General features: G+C 37.6%; 1 protein-coding gene across 1 annotated transcript in view; it reads left to right on the forward strand.

Moving 5' to 3' along the window:
- The window catches only part of LOC138306098 (neuronal acetylcholine receptor subunit alpha-10-like), a 43,619-nt gene extending 35,757 nt beyond the window's left edge, over positions 1–7,862 (forward strand). Inside the window, exons 5-6 of the mRNA XM_069246461.1 lie at positions 1,215–1,569; positions 5,226–7,862. Of these exons, the coding sequence (XP_069102562.1) occupies positions 1,215–1,569; positions 5,226–5,773 (903 nt within the window). The 3' untranslated portion in view covers positions 5,774–7,862. The remainder of the gene's footprint in view (positions 1–1,214; positions 1,570–5,225) is intronic.
- Positions 7,863–13,822: the final 5,960 nt, after the last annotated feature.

Genomic DNA, 13,822 nt, shown 5'->3' on the forward strand with positions numbered 1-13,822 from the left:
TGATATTTGAATAATACCCTTTGTTGGCATATTTGGTTTTGCCATAGTTCGGAATCTGTGTACATTCGGTAATATATTTGTATCTTTGTATCATTGGTATAAATCATATTCAGTTTGTAATACGGGCCGATGAAGGAGAAGATGCGCTTTCTGACGTATATTTATTTATCATACAATAAAAATGTATTGTTGATACCGACTGGTAACAGCTTTACGAACTTTGGGAACCAACATTGCCATACATCAGGGAGATAACTCCCATTTTACGAGTGTCCAGGACAATATGGCTTCCATTAGCGGGTTAGCTCACTTATTTCATTAAAAACCAACTGGTTAAGTTTTTGAAGTTTAACGAATTCGTTATTTAGGTTGTTTACAGGTTATATAGTCAAACAGGCAAATCTATTATGGGATTAAATCTGTTTACAACCTAGTAACAAATAGTACCTCCACACACAGCATTTCAGTAAACAGTTACAGGAAAGTTTGTCGTCTTACGGTATACAGAAGCTGGCATAGGTCGTCTGACAATTAATTTAAAAAAAAAAACTTCTGAAGTGTAAACGATGATGTTTCCAATGTTAAAACTAACAGTAATGTTGTGTTTTTTTTATAAACTGAATCTGTCCAGTTTCCCCTGTGACATACATGCTTATCAAGAATCAGGTCAAACATTTGTGTGCTTGTAGGAATTCAGGTCAAACATTTGTGTGCTTGTAGGAATTCAAATAACAACATGTCCAATGTACGGAAAGCTTCAGTTCAACAAGTGCCAACCAAAGGTTCCCCTCGTCTGTGTCAGTTCGTGCCCATTCATTATATAATTGTAACGTTTGAGAAAATGTTGTTGCATTAGCGCATTCCATTCCACGAATATCATCTAATCTGAAATTAAATATCTTGTTTGTTTGTTGTTATTTAACTGATTTATCATATCCCGTCTACGGACAGCTTCTACAAGTATATGTTAGAGCCTATCATTCCCTGTACTTACTTTAACATTAATACCACATGTTATAAACACAATTTCAGCATATTCCGTTAAAACTACACTAACGCCTACTGGTCCACGAGTATCACAGAACCGTTGACGTCTTTAGAGCTCGTTTCGGATAACCGGTAGCGCCGCCTTACGAGATTTTAGAAAGAATGCCTAACACTCACTTCGGACTCCTCTGGGTTTATAGATGATTGTTTGTGACGTTTTGTTCCAGGTGAATGTCTTCAATCGTTCCACGACGATAGATCTGTCTAACTTTGTGGACAATGGTGAGTGGGAACTGGTAGAGAATAGGGTAGAGAGGAACCAGGTCTACTACAACTGCTGCTCAGAACCCTTCCCGGATGTGACGTTTTATATCTACCTACGCAGGCGCATTAAGTACTACTTCATGAATATCATCATACCATGTATTATACTGTCCTTCCTGTGCCTGGCCGGCTTTCTACTTCCGCCGGAAAGTGGTGAGAAGATAACTCTGGGTCTCTCCGTACTCCTCACTATAACTGTCTTCATGCTGATGGTGGCGGACAAAATGCCACAGACATCGGAGTCCATCTCCGTCATTAGTAAGTATCAATACTGTCTTCTGATTGGTTGTATGGTCGTCCAATCAAAAACAAACGCAAGCTATATTGGCTAGCCTAACTTCGTATTAACAGCTAGGATTATTTCAGGAGGGGTGGCTTCCCTGTATAGCGTCCTATTAACAGCTAGGGCCATTTGAGGAGGATCTTTCCTGTCTGCGATGTGTTAAGAATTTAAATGTATGTATTTGAAGGCGGTGGTATATCTGTGTAGTGTCATTTTGCAATTGTGGATATGTTGCTCTTTATATTCCTACATTAATAGTCCATGCTGCCAGAAACAGAACCAACATGCTTCCACCCAGTCACATTATACTGAAAACCGACAAGCCAGTCGTCCCACTCCCTTTATGCTGATCGCTAAACAGGAGCAGAAAATTTCGGACAGAAGACAAAATCCATAGTCTTTCTCACAAAGGGTTGAAAGTTCATCTCTAGGTCAAAAGTGAGGCGGTGTCAATGTGGACGTTAGGAAGGCACGTTAACTTCCTTTTAGACACCTTCTACGATCATGCGATATTCTATATAGGGACAAAATTAGTTCTAACGTCCTATCTATAGAAGCTATCCTAACGTCCTATCTACAGAGCTATCCAGCTATCTAAGCTATCCTAACGTCCTATCTACAGAGGCTATCCTGTACGTTGCTTCCAAGTATGTTAGGTTCATGTGTGTTCTGAGCGACTTTAGTTTACATATTATAGTGCTGTCCATGAGTTGTATGTCGGTCCTAACCTCTGTTTAGATTTTATATGTCGTATATGTTACAGGTACATGTGTATATTTCATGGTGGTGCTGTCTATGAGTTGTATGTCGGTCCTAACCTCTGTTTAGATTTTATATGTCGTATATGTTACAGGTACATGTGTATATTTTATGGTGGTGCTATTTATGAGTTGTATGTCGGTCCTAACCTCTGTTTAGATTTTAACATGTGTATATTTCATGGTGGTGCTGTTTATGAGTTGTATGTCGGTCCTAACCTCTGTTTAGATTTTATATGTCGTATATGTTACAGGTACATGTGTATATTTCATGGTGGTGCTGTCTATGAGTTGTATGTCGGTCCTAACCTCTGTTTAGATTTTATATGTCGTATATGTTACAGGTACATGTGTATATTTCATGGTGGTGCTGTCCATGAGTTGTATGTCGTCCTAACCTCTGTTTAGATTTTATATGTCGTATATGTTACAGGTACATGTGTATATTTCATGGTGGTGTTGTCCATGAGTTGTATGTCGGTCCTAACCTCTGTTTAATTTTATATGTCGTATATGTTACAGGTACATGTGTATATTTCATGGTGGTGTGTCCATGAGTTGTATGTCGGTCCTAACCTCTGTTTAGATTTTATATGTCGTATATGTTACAGGTACATGTGTATATTTATGGTGGTGTGTCCATGAGTTGTATGTCGGTCCTAACCTCTGTTTAGATTTTATATGTCGTATATGTTACAGGTACATGTGTATATTATGTGGTGTTTATGAGTTGTATGTCGTCCTAACCTCTGTTTAGTTTTATATGTCGTATATGTTACAGGTACATGTGTATATTTCATGGTGGTGTTGTCCATGAGTTGTATGTCGGTCCTAACCTCTGTTTAGATTTTATATGTCGTATATGTTACAGGTACATGTGTATATTTTATGGTGGTGCTGTTTATGAGTTGTATGTCGGTCCTAACCTCTGTTTAGATTTTATATGTTGTATATGTTACAGGTACATGTGTATATTTCATGGTGGTGTTGTCCATGAGTTGTATGTCGGTCCTAACCTCTGTTTAGATTTTATATGTCGTATATGTTACAGGTACATGTGTATATTTTATGGTGGTGCTGTCCATGAGTTGTATGTCGGTCCTAACCTCTGTTTAGATTTTATATGTCGTATATGTTACAGGTACATGTGTATATTTATGGTGGTGTGTATTTGTATCGGTCCTATTGTTTGTTTTATGTCGTATTGTTTCAGGTACAGGTATATTTATTGGTGTCCATGAGTTGTATGTCGGTCCTAACCTCTGTTTAATTTTATATGTCGTATATGTTACAGGTACATGTGTATATTTATGAGTTGTGTCGGTCCTAACCTCTGTTTAGATTTTATATGTATATTACAGGTACATGTGTATATTTATGGTGTGTGTCATGAGTTGTATTCGTCCTAACCTCTGTTTAGATTTTATATGTCTATATGTTACAGGTACATGTGTATATTTCATGGTGGTGCTGTCCATGAGTTGTATGTCGGTCCTAACCTCTGTTTAGATTTTATATGTTGTATATGTTACAGGTACATGTGTATATTTCATGGTGGTGCTGTCCATGAGTTGTATGTCGGTCCTAACCTCTGTTTAGATTTTATATGTCGTATATGTTACAGGTACATGTGTATATTTCATGGTGGTGCTGTCTATGAGTTGTATGTCGGTCCTAACCTCTGTTTAGATTTTATATGTCGTATATGTTACAGGTACATGTGTATATTTCATGGTGGTGCTGTCTATGAGTTGTATGTCGGTCCTAACCTCTGTTTACATTTTATATGTCGTATATGTTACAGGTACATGTGTATATTTTATGGTGGTGCTGTCTATGAGTTGTATGTCGCTCCTAACCGCTGTTTAGATTTTATATGTTGTATATGTTACAGGTACATGTGTATATTTCATGGTGGTGTGTCATGAGTTGTATGTCGGTCCTAACCTTGTTTAGATTTTATATGTCGTATATGTTACAGGTACATGTGTATATTTCATGGTGGTGTTGTCCATGAGTTGTATGTCGGTCCTAACCTCTGTTTAGATTTTATATGTCGTTATATGTGTTAGGTACATGTGTTATATTTGTATGTGGTGGTGTGTCCATGAGTTGTATGTCCTAACCTCTGTTTAGTTTTATATGTCGTATATGTTACAGGTACATGTGTATATTTAGGGGTGTTCATGAGTGTAGTCGTCCTAACCTCTGTTTAGATTTTATGTGTATATGTTACAGGTCATGTGTATATTTATGGTGGTGCTGTCATGAGTTGTATGTCGGTCCTAACCTCTGTTTAGATTTTATATGTCGTATATGTTACAGGTACATGTGTATATTTCATGGTGGTGCTGTCCATGAGTTGTATGTCGGTCCTAACCTCTGTTTAGATTTTATATGTCGTATATGTTACAGGTACATGTGTATATTTCATGGTGGTGCTGTCTATGAGTTGTATGTCGGTCCTAACCGCTGTTTAGATTTTATATGTGTATATGTTACAGGTACATGTGTATATTTCATTTCTATGAGTTGTATGTCGGTCCTAACCTCTGTTTAGATTTTATATGTCGTATATGTTACAGGTACATGTGTATATTTCATGGTGGTCCTATTTATGAGTTGTATGTCGCTCCTAACCGCTGTTATATATTACAGGTATATATCTCATAGTGGTCCTTGTCAAGGAGTTGTATGCCGGTCCTAACCTCTTTTAAGATTTAATGCTGTTATATATATTTGAGATATATTTGTATAATATTGCAGGTATATATCTGTTGGTGGTCCTATCCATGAGTTGTATGCCGGTCCTAACCTCTGTTAAGATTTGATGTTGTTATATATATTTGAGATATATTTGTATAATATTGCAGGTATATATCTGATGGTGGTCCTGTCCATGAGTTGTATGTCGGTATTAACCTCTGTTTGGATCCTAAGCATACATCACCAGCGCGGTAAACCCAAACGAGTACCTGCCTGGCTTCGTGTTGTTGTGCTAACATTCATAGCTAAATGTCTTTGTGTAAATATTCGACTATTCGCAACAAAGGATAGAATATTAGACTACCGGAACCGGAAGAAAAATAAAAACAAGAAAATCAGAGTCGCGATGGAGGATCCGGAAATCATACGTATGGATGCAAATGTGAGAGACCACTTTGATATAGAGAATAGTATGTCAACTATTGAAAATAATATATACAGAGAGAGTTACCTGGAGCGCGAGGACGCTATTAAAGAGTTAATTGATTTGCTACAGACGCGCCACCTAGAGGAACTTTACGAAGAGGAAGTGTATAAAGAATGGAGAGATGTTGCTTTCGTCCTTGACCGAATGTTCTTTGTTCTGTTTTTACTTATAACAACCATAGCAACGGTGTGTATCTTGGAGATGCGTCCTTCTCCTGGTAGACATTAACTGATGACGTCACTTAGTAAGCACTAACTTGTGATGTCATATGGAAATTCATGTTTTGTTGTTTATTGTTAACAATGACGTTTTCTGAATGGGGATATTTACATATGACATCATGAATTCTACTGCATGTTCCGTGTCTTCCATAGTTCAACCATGATGTTTCCACATTGAATGCAAATGAACATTTGGTTTGTCAACTGATATATACATTTACATGAATGCTTGACATTTGAAATGGATATCATATCAATTCATATGTTCCGGTGTAATTCAGCTTTTTATCATCATGATTGTCAAATGTCCTGAAAGGCAGTTTAAGAACAATTCACAAACTGCCATTGAATGGATATCGTTACACGTTATAGCCTTGTATGGCTTATATTTAGCTCCCCAGCCTTGGCGCGACTTCCGTCAACATTTCATTTGAAACACTGTATCCCATATTGAAAGTTATGGAACACAATACTATTTATATTATTATTATTTTTTTAATTTTTATTCAATTAATTTTCATAAAAATCGTGATTCCAGAAGATCAATATCGTTTAGTTAAAGGAGTTATACTGTACCCAGTAAACCAAAATAGCGTTGCTGGGTCTCCGTTAGCATGGTGAGCGATACAGGCCCTCGGGGCCTCTTATCAGACTGATAATGTTAAGGTATTAACGTATAGCGTACACTCAGACACACGTGGTCACGTGGTACTAGTTAATTGTTTTGTATTGTTAGGTTAATCACCACGTACAGACCTTGTACAGAATGAACGTGAATAACTAGTGGCTACACGCCATTTTAGAAGTACCGTATTCGAACCAATAAGCGCCCAGGGCGTTTGAAAAATTGAAAAATGAAACAATGCTAAGACGAAATTATTGCAAATCTAAACAGTTTCGTGTAGTTTTGGTCTTTATTTATGCATGGACAATTGAAATTGAGGCCTCAAAAAGGGGGAGGGCGCTTATAGGGACGGGGGCGCTTATTGGGTCGAATACGGTAATCGTGTTTGAAGATGCTACACCGCTGACAAATGATTTTTTTTCTCTATCAAAAACAGGAGAAGTCGAATTAGTATTCCTCTTCAGTTATAAAAGTTACTTATTTAACCATTACCAACACTGAAATGTTCGAGTTTCTAATTTTTATTTCAAGATAAGAATTTAAAAAATATTTCGTCCCAACAAATTTCCATGGCTCCATGTCCTAAATGGAGAATGATGCACTGATTGCGCATGTAAAATAAATTATTTCATATTTATAAACGAACAAATATCAGTTTTTTTCAATGATGGGTATCGTTTATGCTCTGTCGTCGGTGGAACATCTTTAAGTGTCTCACTAAATGAACACGGATACAACAGCAAAGACCAAACCCTTTATCCGAGAAAATAATTATCTACCGGACGAAAGTTTGGGATTCCCAACGAAGTACACTGTAATTGACTTGGATAGAATAAAATAGTTTGAAAATGATTTTTGTATGAATATACATATATTGATATCTGTGAGGTCTACCAGGGTAGTATGACACTATATGGACCGAATCAAAGATTCTTAATTTTTTAATTACATATGCAGCTTCTTTGACAAAAAGGAGTATGTCAAGTACTTAAAAAAAGAAAAAAAGAAAAAGAAAAAAAAAAACAACAAAAAAAAACCAGTGGCTCTAGGACATCACCCTGAGAACACTCAACGTTAAATCCAGCTGTCACAAAAGGAACGTTAACTCGGGGTTTCTAAAAGATAAAAACTTTGAATCGATATGCTAAATCTCCACGTGATCATATAGTTCACGAGAAACGTGGCAAATTAGATCATGTCTAATATATTACTGTGTGTGCTAATGTAAAATAGCAAGACGGAGTTCTTTGTAAATTTCGTTAATATTCACAACGAAGTACAGTATTTGTCCATATACATCAAAGTTGTATGTGAGAAAGAGTTTTGGAAGTGTCCATCGATGTATTGGGATATTAGTGTTGACTGAATTGTTAATCACATGAACGCTAGTTTAAAATGAAGGTTCATACATGTATATATTGTGTTCGCCATATTTGTATAGAAATAAATATATCTGTATAATTCGACACCGTGTTCGCCATGTTTGTATAGAAATAAACATATCTGTATAATTCGACACCGTGTTCGCCATGTTTGTTAGAAATAATGAAATAAAATTATCTGTATAATTCGACACCGTGTTCGCCATGTTTGTATAGAAATAAACATATCTGTATAATTCGACACCGTGTTCGCCATGTTTGTATAGAAATAAACATATCTGTATAATTCGACACCGTGTTCGCCATGTTTGTATAGAAATAAACATATCTGTATAATTCGACACCGTGTTCGCCATGTTTGTATAGAAATAAACATATCTGTATAATTCGACACCGTGTTCGCCGTGTTCGCCATGTTTGTATAGAAATAACATACCGTGTTCGCCATGTTGATAGAAATAAACATATCTGTATAATTCGACACCGTGTTTCCGCCATGTTTGTATAGAAATAAACATATCTGTATAATTCGACACCGTGTTCGCCATGTTTGTATAGAAATAAACATATCTGTATAATTCGACACCGTGTTCGCCATGTTTGTATAGAAATAAACATATCTGTATAATTCGACACCGTGTTCGCCATGTTTGGTATAGAAATAAACATATCTGTATAATTCGACACCGTGTTCGCCATGTTTGTATAGAAATAAACATATCTGTATAATTCGACACCGTGTTCGCCATGTTTGTATAGAAATAAACATATCTGTATAATTCGACACCGTGTTCGCCATGTTTGTATAGAAATAAACATATCTGTATAATTCGACACCGTGTTCGCCATGTTTGTATAGAAATAAACATATCTGTATAATTCGACACCGTGTTCGCCATGTTTGTATAGAAATAAACATATCTGTATAATTCGACACCGTGTTCGCCATGTTTGTATAGAAATAAACATATCTGTATAATTCGACACCGTGTTCGCCATGTTTGTATAGAAATAAACATATCTGTATAATTCGACACCGTGTTCGCCATGTTTGTAAAGAAATAAACATATCTGTATAATTCGACACCGTGTTCGCCATGTTTGTATTGGTTGTTAAATCCTGCTCTGCAAGTTGTTTATTTTGTTCTTCAAGAGAAAAGTTAATCACGCATTTCAACCATTCATGCAATTTTCGATGACCCCTCAACAACGCTAATATCGATTTCGTCATACTCAACCCCGGTTAGCCGGATAATCGACAAAATTGTTAGATAAATTCATGATAATCGAGAAAACAGATAAGACCGGTTCGGCATTTATAAGACGGGTTCAAGAAAACGTGGACCACACAGGAAAAGTAATTAACTCAATTAAACTCAATTTAATCCAAAATAAAACCTTTGTAGCAATTTTATTCAATAAAGGATTAATTTTAAATTGTCCCGAATCAGTTTCTTGTTACTCATTGCAATTTGCAGGCAAAAGAAGTTCGATTACAATAGTATACACTTTTTAACTTTAAATGTTACTGTGAGTGTCTAAATAAAGTAAGTTTGAAATATGATTTGGGTGTAAAAAAATTGGTTTGTATTTACATGTATAAACAAATTTTCGGTCCCTGGAGCCATTGCTTTTGAAATAATACTCGTGGTAATAGTTTGATCATATCAGTTGCTGGGCAGTGAGGTGGTATTTAAGATGACATTGGAGTTGCAGGGCACTGACGGTCCACTCCAGGCGGCATTTAGGACGACATTGGAGTTGCAGGGCACTGACGGTCCACTCCAGGCAGTATTTAGAGTGACATTGGCAGTGCCGGACAGCGACGGTCCATACAGGCGGTGTATAGTAATAATGGAGCCGGAACCAGAAATGAAGAAACGATCAATGTACAAACTCAGCAAAATAAAGCTCATGCTTTATCATATTAACACAGTTATTTGGCCTGTACAAACGTGTAGATTTTGTTTTGTATTTCCACAATATTTGCAATTGTTTTACTGTGTTTAATTTTAGACAGGTCTGATTATTCTGGGATGTTTGAAGTCTGTAAAAACCAAAGTAAGCAACCCCACTTATAATTAATATTTATAAGCCAGATTCTTTTGCCTTTGTCTATGATCTCAGCTAGGTAACTCTACCAATGTACATTCATCCATGGCAAATTTAATATAAAAGATGGCGGCTGTCTGTGTTATAGGTGTTTGTTAGAAAAGTGTGCTGAATGTCGACCTCTCTAGGGACCATAGCCACCATCTTGGATTTATCGAGAAAATACTTAATCATTAATATGCATACATGTATCTTCAATACCATCAGCTGAATATCCCAGAGGTTAAACACCAAGCGGAATACTTGAATATAAAATTTGGAGCCTAAACATAAAGTTTGTCAGCTCTACATAAAACCGCCATAACTGAACGTAATATGAAAACAGCTCACTGGGAGAACTTATTAGAACACTTTAGGTCTACCAGTGTTACATGTTGATTCTGTTGATTTTATGAACAATGGATCCTGGAACACACATTTTTTTTATTTATCAACAAAGAAAATCGTGCACTATTTCTTCCCAATCAGTTTTTTGAGACAAAAGTTAAAATTGAGTTTGCATATTAATCTGGTTAGACAAATACAGGAGTAGACAACAGGGAAATACACATTCCTGTCGAGTGCCCCGACCAGGAATCGAACCCGGGTCTCCGGCGTGGAAATCTACGGCTCTACCGACTGAGCCAAAGAAGCATGCTCCGTCAGCTGAGTGACAGAGACCGTATTAAACACTATTTACAAGTCACACCGACCCGCTCCTTTTACTCAGGCTTTATTTTAACAATCATGATATAAATAAAATCAAAATCTCGGATTAATCAGGAATGAAAACCAACATGTATGAGATATTTTTGAACAAACATGCATATTGATAAAAACGTTTCTAAACATGTGGAGGCATACATGGAATTGGATAAGTCAGTAACATTGATTGCCAATATACAATGTACGTAAATATTTATATATGTGTATTATTTAGGTATATATATGTTTGAAATGCTGCCCTGTGAATTACACAATGTACCAACGTGTAATCAAATCTCCCCTAAACACAGGTCCACAATGTACAAACGTGTAATCAAAGCTCTCCTAAACACAGGTACACAATGTACAAACGTGTAATCAAAGCTCCCCTAAACACAGGTACACAATGTACCAACGTGTAATCAAAGCTCCCCTAAACACAGGTACACAATGTACCAACGTGTAATCAAAGCTCCCCTAAAACACAGGTACACAATGTACCAACGTGTAATCAAAGCTCCCCTAAACACAGGTACACAATGTATCAACGTGTAATCAAAGCTCCCCTAAACACAGGTACACAATGTACCAACGTGTAATCAAAGCTCCCCTAAACACAGGTACACAATGTACAAACGTGTAATCAAAGCTCCCCTAAACACAGGTACACAATGTACAAACGTGTAATCAAAGCTCCCCTAAACACAGGTACACAATGTACAAACGTGTAATCAAAGCTCCCCTAAACACAGGTACACAATGTACCAACGTGTAATCAAAGCTCCCCTAAACACAGGTACACAATGTACCAACGTGTAATCAAAGCTCCCCTAAACACAGGTACACAATGTACAACGTGTAATCAAAGCTCCCCTAAACACAGGTACACAATGTACAACGTGTAATCAAAGCTCCCCTAAACACAGGTACACAATGTACAACGTGTAACAAAGCTCCCAAACAAGTACACAATGTACAACGTGTAATCAAAGCTCCCCTAAACACAGGTACACAATGTACCAACGTGTAATCAAAGCTCCCCTAAACACAGGTACACAATGTACCAACGTGTAATCAAAGCTCCCCTAAACACAGGTACACAATGTACCAACGTGTAATCAAAGCTCCCCTAAACACAGGTACACAATGTACAAACGTGTAATCAAAGCTCCCCTAAACACAGGTACACAATGTACCAACGTGTAATCAAAGCTCCCCTAAACACAGGTACACAATGTACCAACGTGTAATCAAAGCTCCCCTAAACACAGGTACACAATGTACCAACGTGTAATCAAAGCTCCCCTAAACACAGGTACACAATGTACCAACGTGTAATCAAAGCTCCCCTAAACACAGGTACACAATGTACAACGTGTAATCAAAGCTCCCCTAAACACAGGTACACAATGTACCAACGTGTAATCAAAGCTCCCCTAAACACAGGTACACAATGTACCAACGTGTAATCAAAGCTCCCCTAAACACAGGTACACAATGTACCAACGTGTAATCAAAGCTCCCCTAAACACAGGTACACAATGTAAAACGTGTAATCAAAGCTCCCCTAAACACAGGTACACAATGTACCAACGTGTAATCAAAGCTCCCCTAAACACAGGTACACAATGTACCAACGTGTAATCAAAGCTCCCCTAAACACAGGTACACAATGTATCAACGTGTAATCAAAGCTCCCCTAAACACAGGTACACAATGTACAAACGTGTAATCAAAGCCCCCCTAAACACAGGTACACAATGTACCAACTTGTAATCAAAGCTCCCCTAAACACAGTCACAACGTCAGCCCTAAACACAGGTACACAATGTACCAACGTGTAATCAAAGCTCCCCTAAACACAGGTACACAATGTACCAACGTGTAATCAAAGCTCCCCTAAACACAGGTACACAATGTACCAACGTGTAATCAAAGCTCCCCTAAACACAGGTACACAATGTACAAACGTGTAATCAAAGCTCCCCTAAACACAGGTACACAATGTACAAACGTGTAATCAAAGCTCCCCTAAACACAGGTACACAATGTACCAACGTGTAATCAAAGCTCCCCTAAACACAGGTACACAATGTACAAACGTGTAATCAAAGCTCTCCTAAACACAGGTACACAATGTACCAACGTGTAATCAAAGCTCCCCTAAACACAGGTACACAATGTAAAACGTGTAATCAAAGCTCCCCTAAACACAGGTACACAATGTACAAACGTGTAATCAAAGCTCCCCTAAACACAGGTACACAATGTACAAACGTGTAATCAAAGCTCCCCTAAACACAGGTAAACAATGTACCAAACGTGTAATCAAAGCTCCCCCTAAACACAGGTACACAATGTACAAACATGTAATCAAAGCTCCCCCTAAACACAGGTACACAATGTAAAACGTGTAATCAAAGCTCCCCCTAAACACAGGTACACAATGTACCAACGTGTAATCAAAGCTCCCCTAAACACAGGTACACAATGTACCAACGTGTAATCAAAGCTCCCCTAAACACAGGTACACAATGTACCAACGTGTAATCAAAGCTCCCCTAAACACAGGTACACAATGTACAAACGTGTAATCAAAGCTCCCCTAAACACAGGTACACAATGTACCAACGTGTAATCAAAGCTCCCCTAAACACAGGTACACAATGTACAAACGTGTAATCAAAGCTCCCCTAAACACAGGTACACAATGTACCAACGTGTAATCAAAGCTCCCCTAAACACAGGTACACAATGTACAACGTGTAATCAAAGCTCCCCTAAACACAGGTACACAATGTACCAACGTGTAATCAAAGCTCCCCTAAACACAGGTACACAATGTACCAACGTGTAATCAAAGCTCCCCTAAACACAGGTACACAATGTACCAACGTGTAATCAAAGCTCCCCTAAACACAGGTACACAATGTACCAACGTGTAATCAAAGCTCCCCTAAACACAGGTACACAATGTACAAACGTGTAATCAAAGCTCCCCTAAACACAGGTACACAATGTACCAACGTGTAATCAAAGCTCCCCTAAACACAGGTACACAATGTACAAACGTGTAATCAAAGCTCTCCTAAACACAGGTACACAATGTACCAACGTGTAATCAAAGCTCCCCTAAACACAGGTACACAATGTACAAACGTGTAATCAAAGCTCCCCTAAACACAGGTACACAATGTACAAACGTGTAATCAAAGCTCCCCTAAACACAGGTACACAATGTACAAACGTGTAA

Source organism: Argopecten irradians, chromosome 13 (genome assembly GCF_041381155.1).
Source record: "Argopecten irradians isolate NY chromosome 13, Ai_NY, whole genome shotgun sequence".
In the NCBI taxonomy this organism is placed as follows: domain Eukaryota; kingdom Metazoa; phylum Mollusca; class Bivalvia; order Pectinida; family Pectinidae; genus Argopecten; species Argopecten irradians.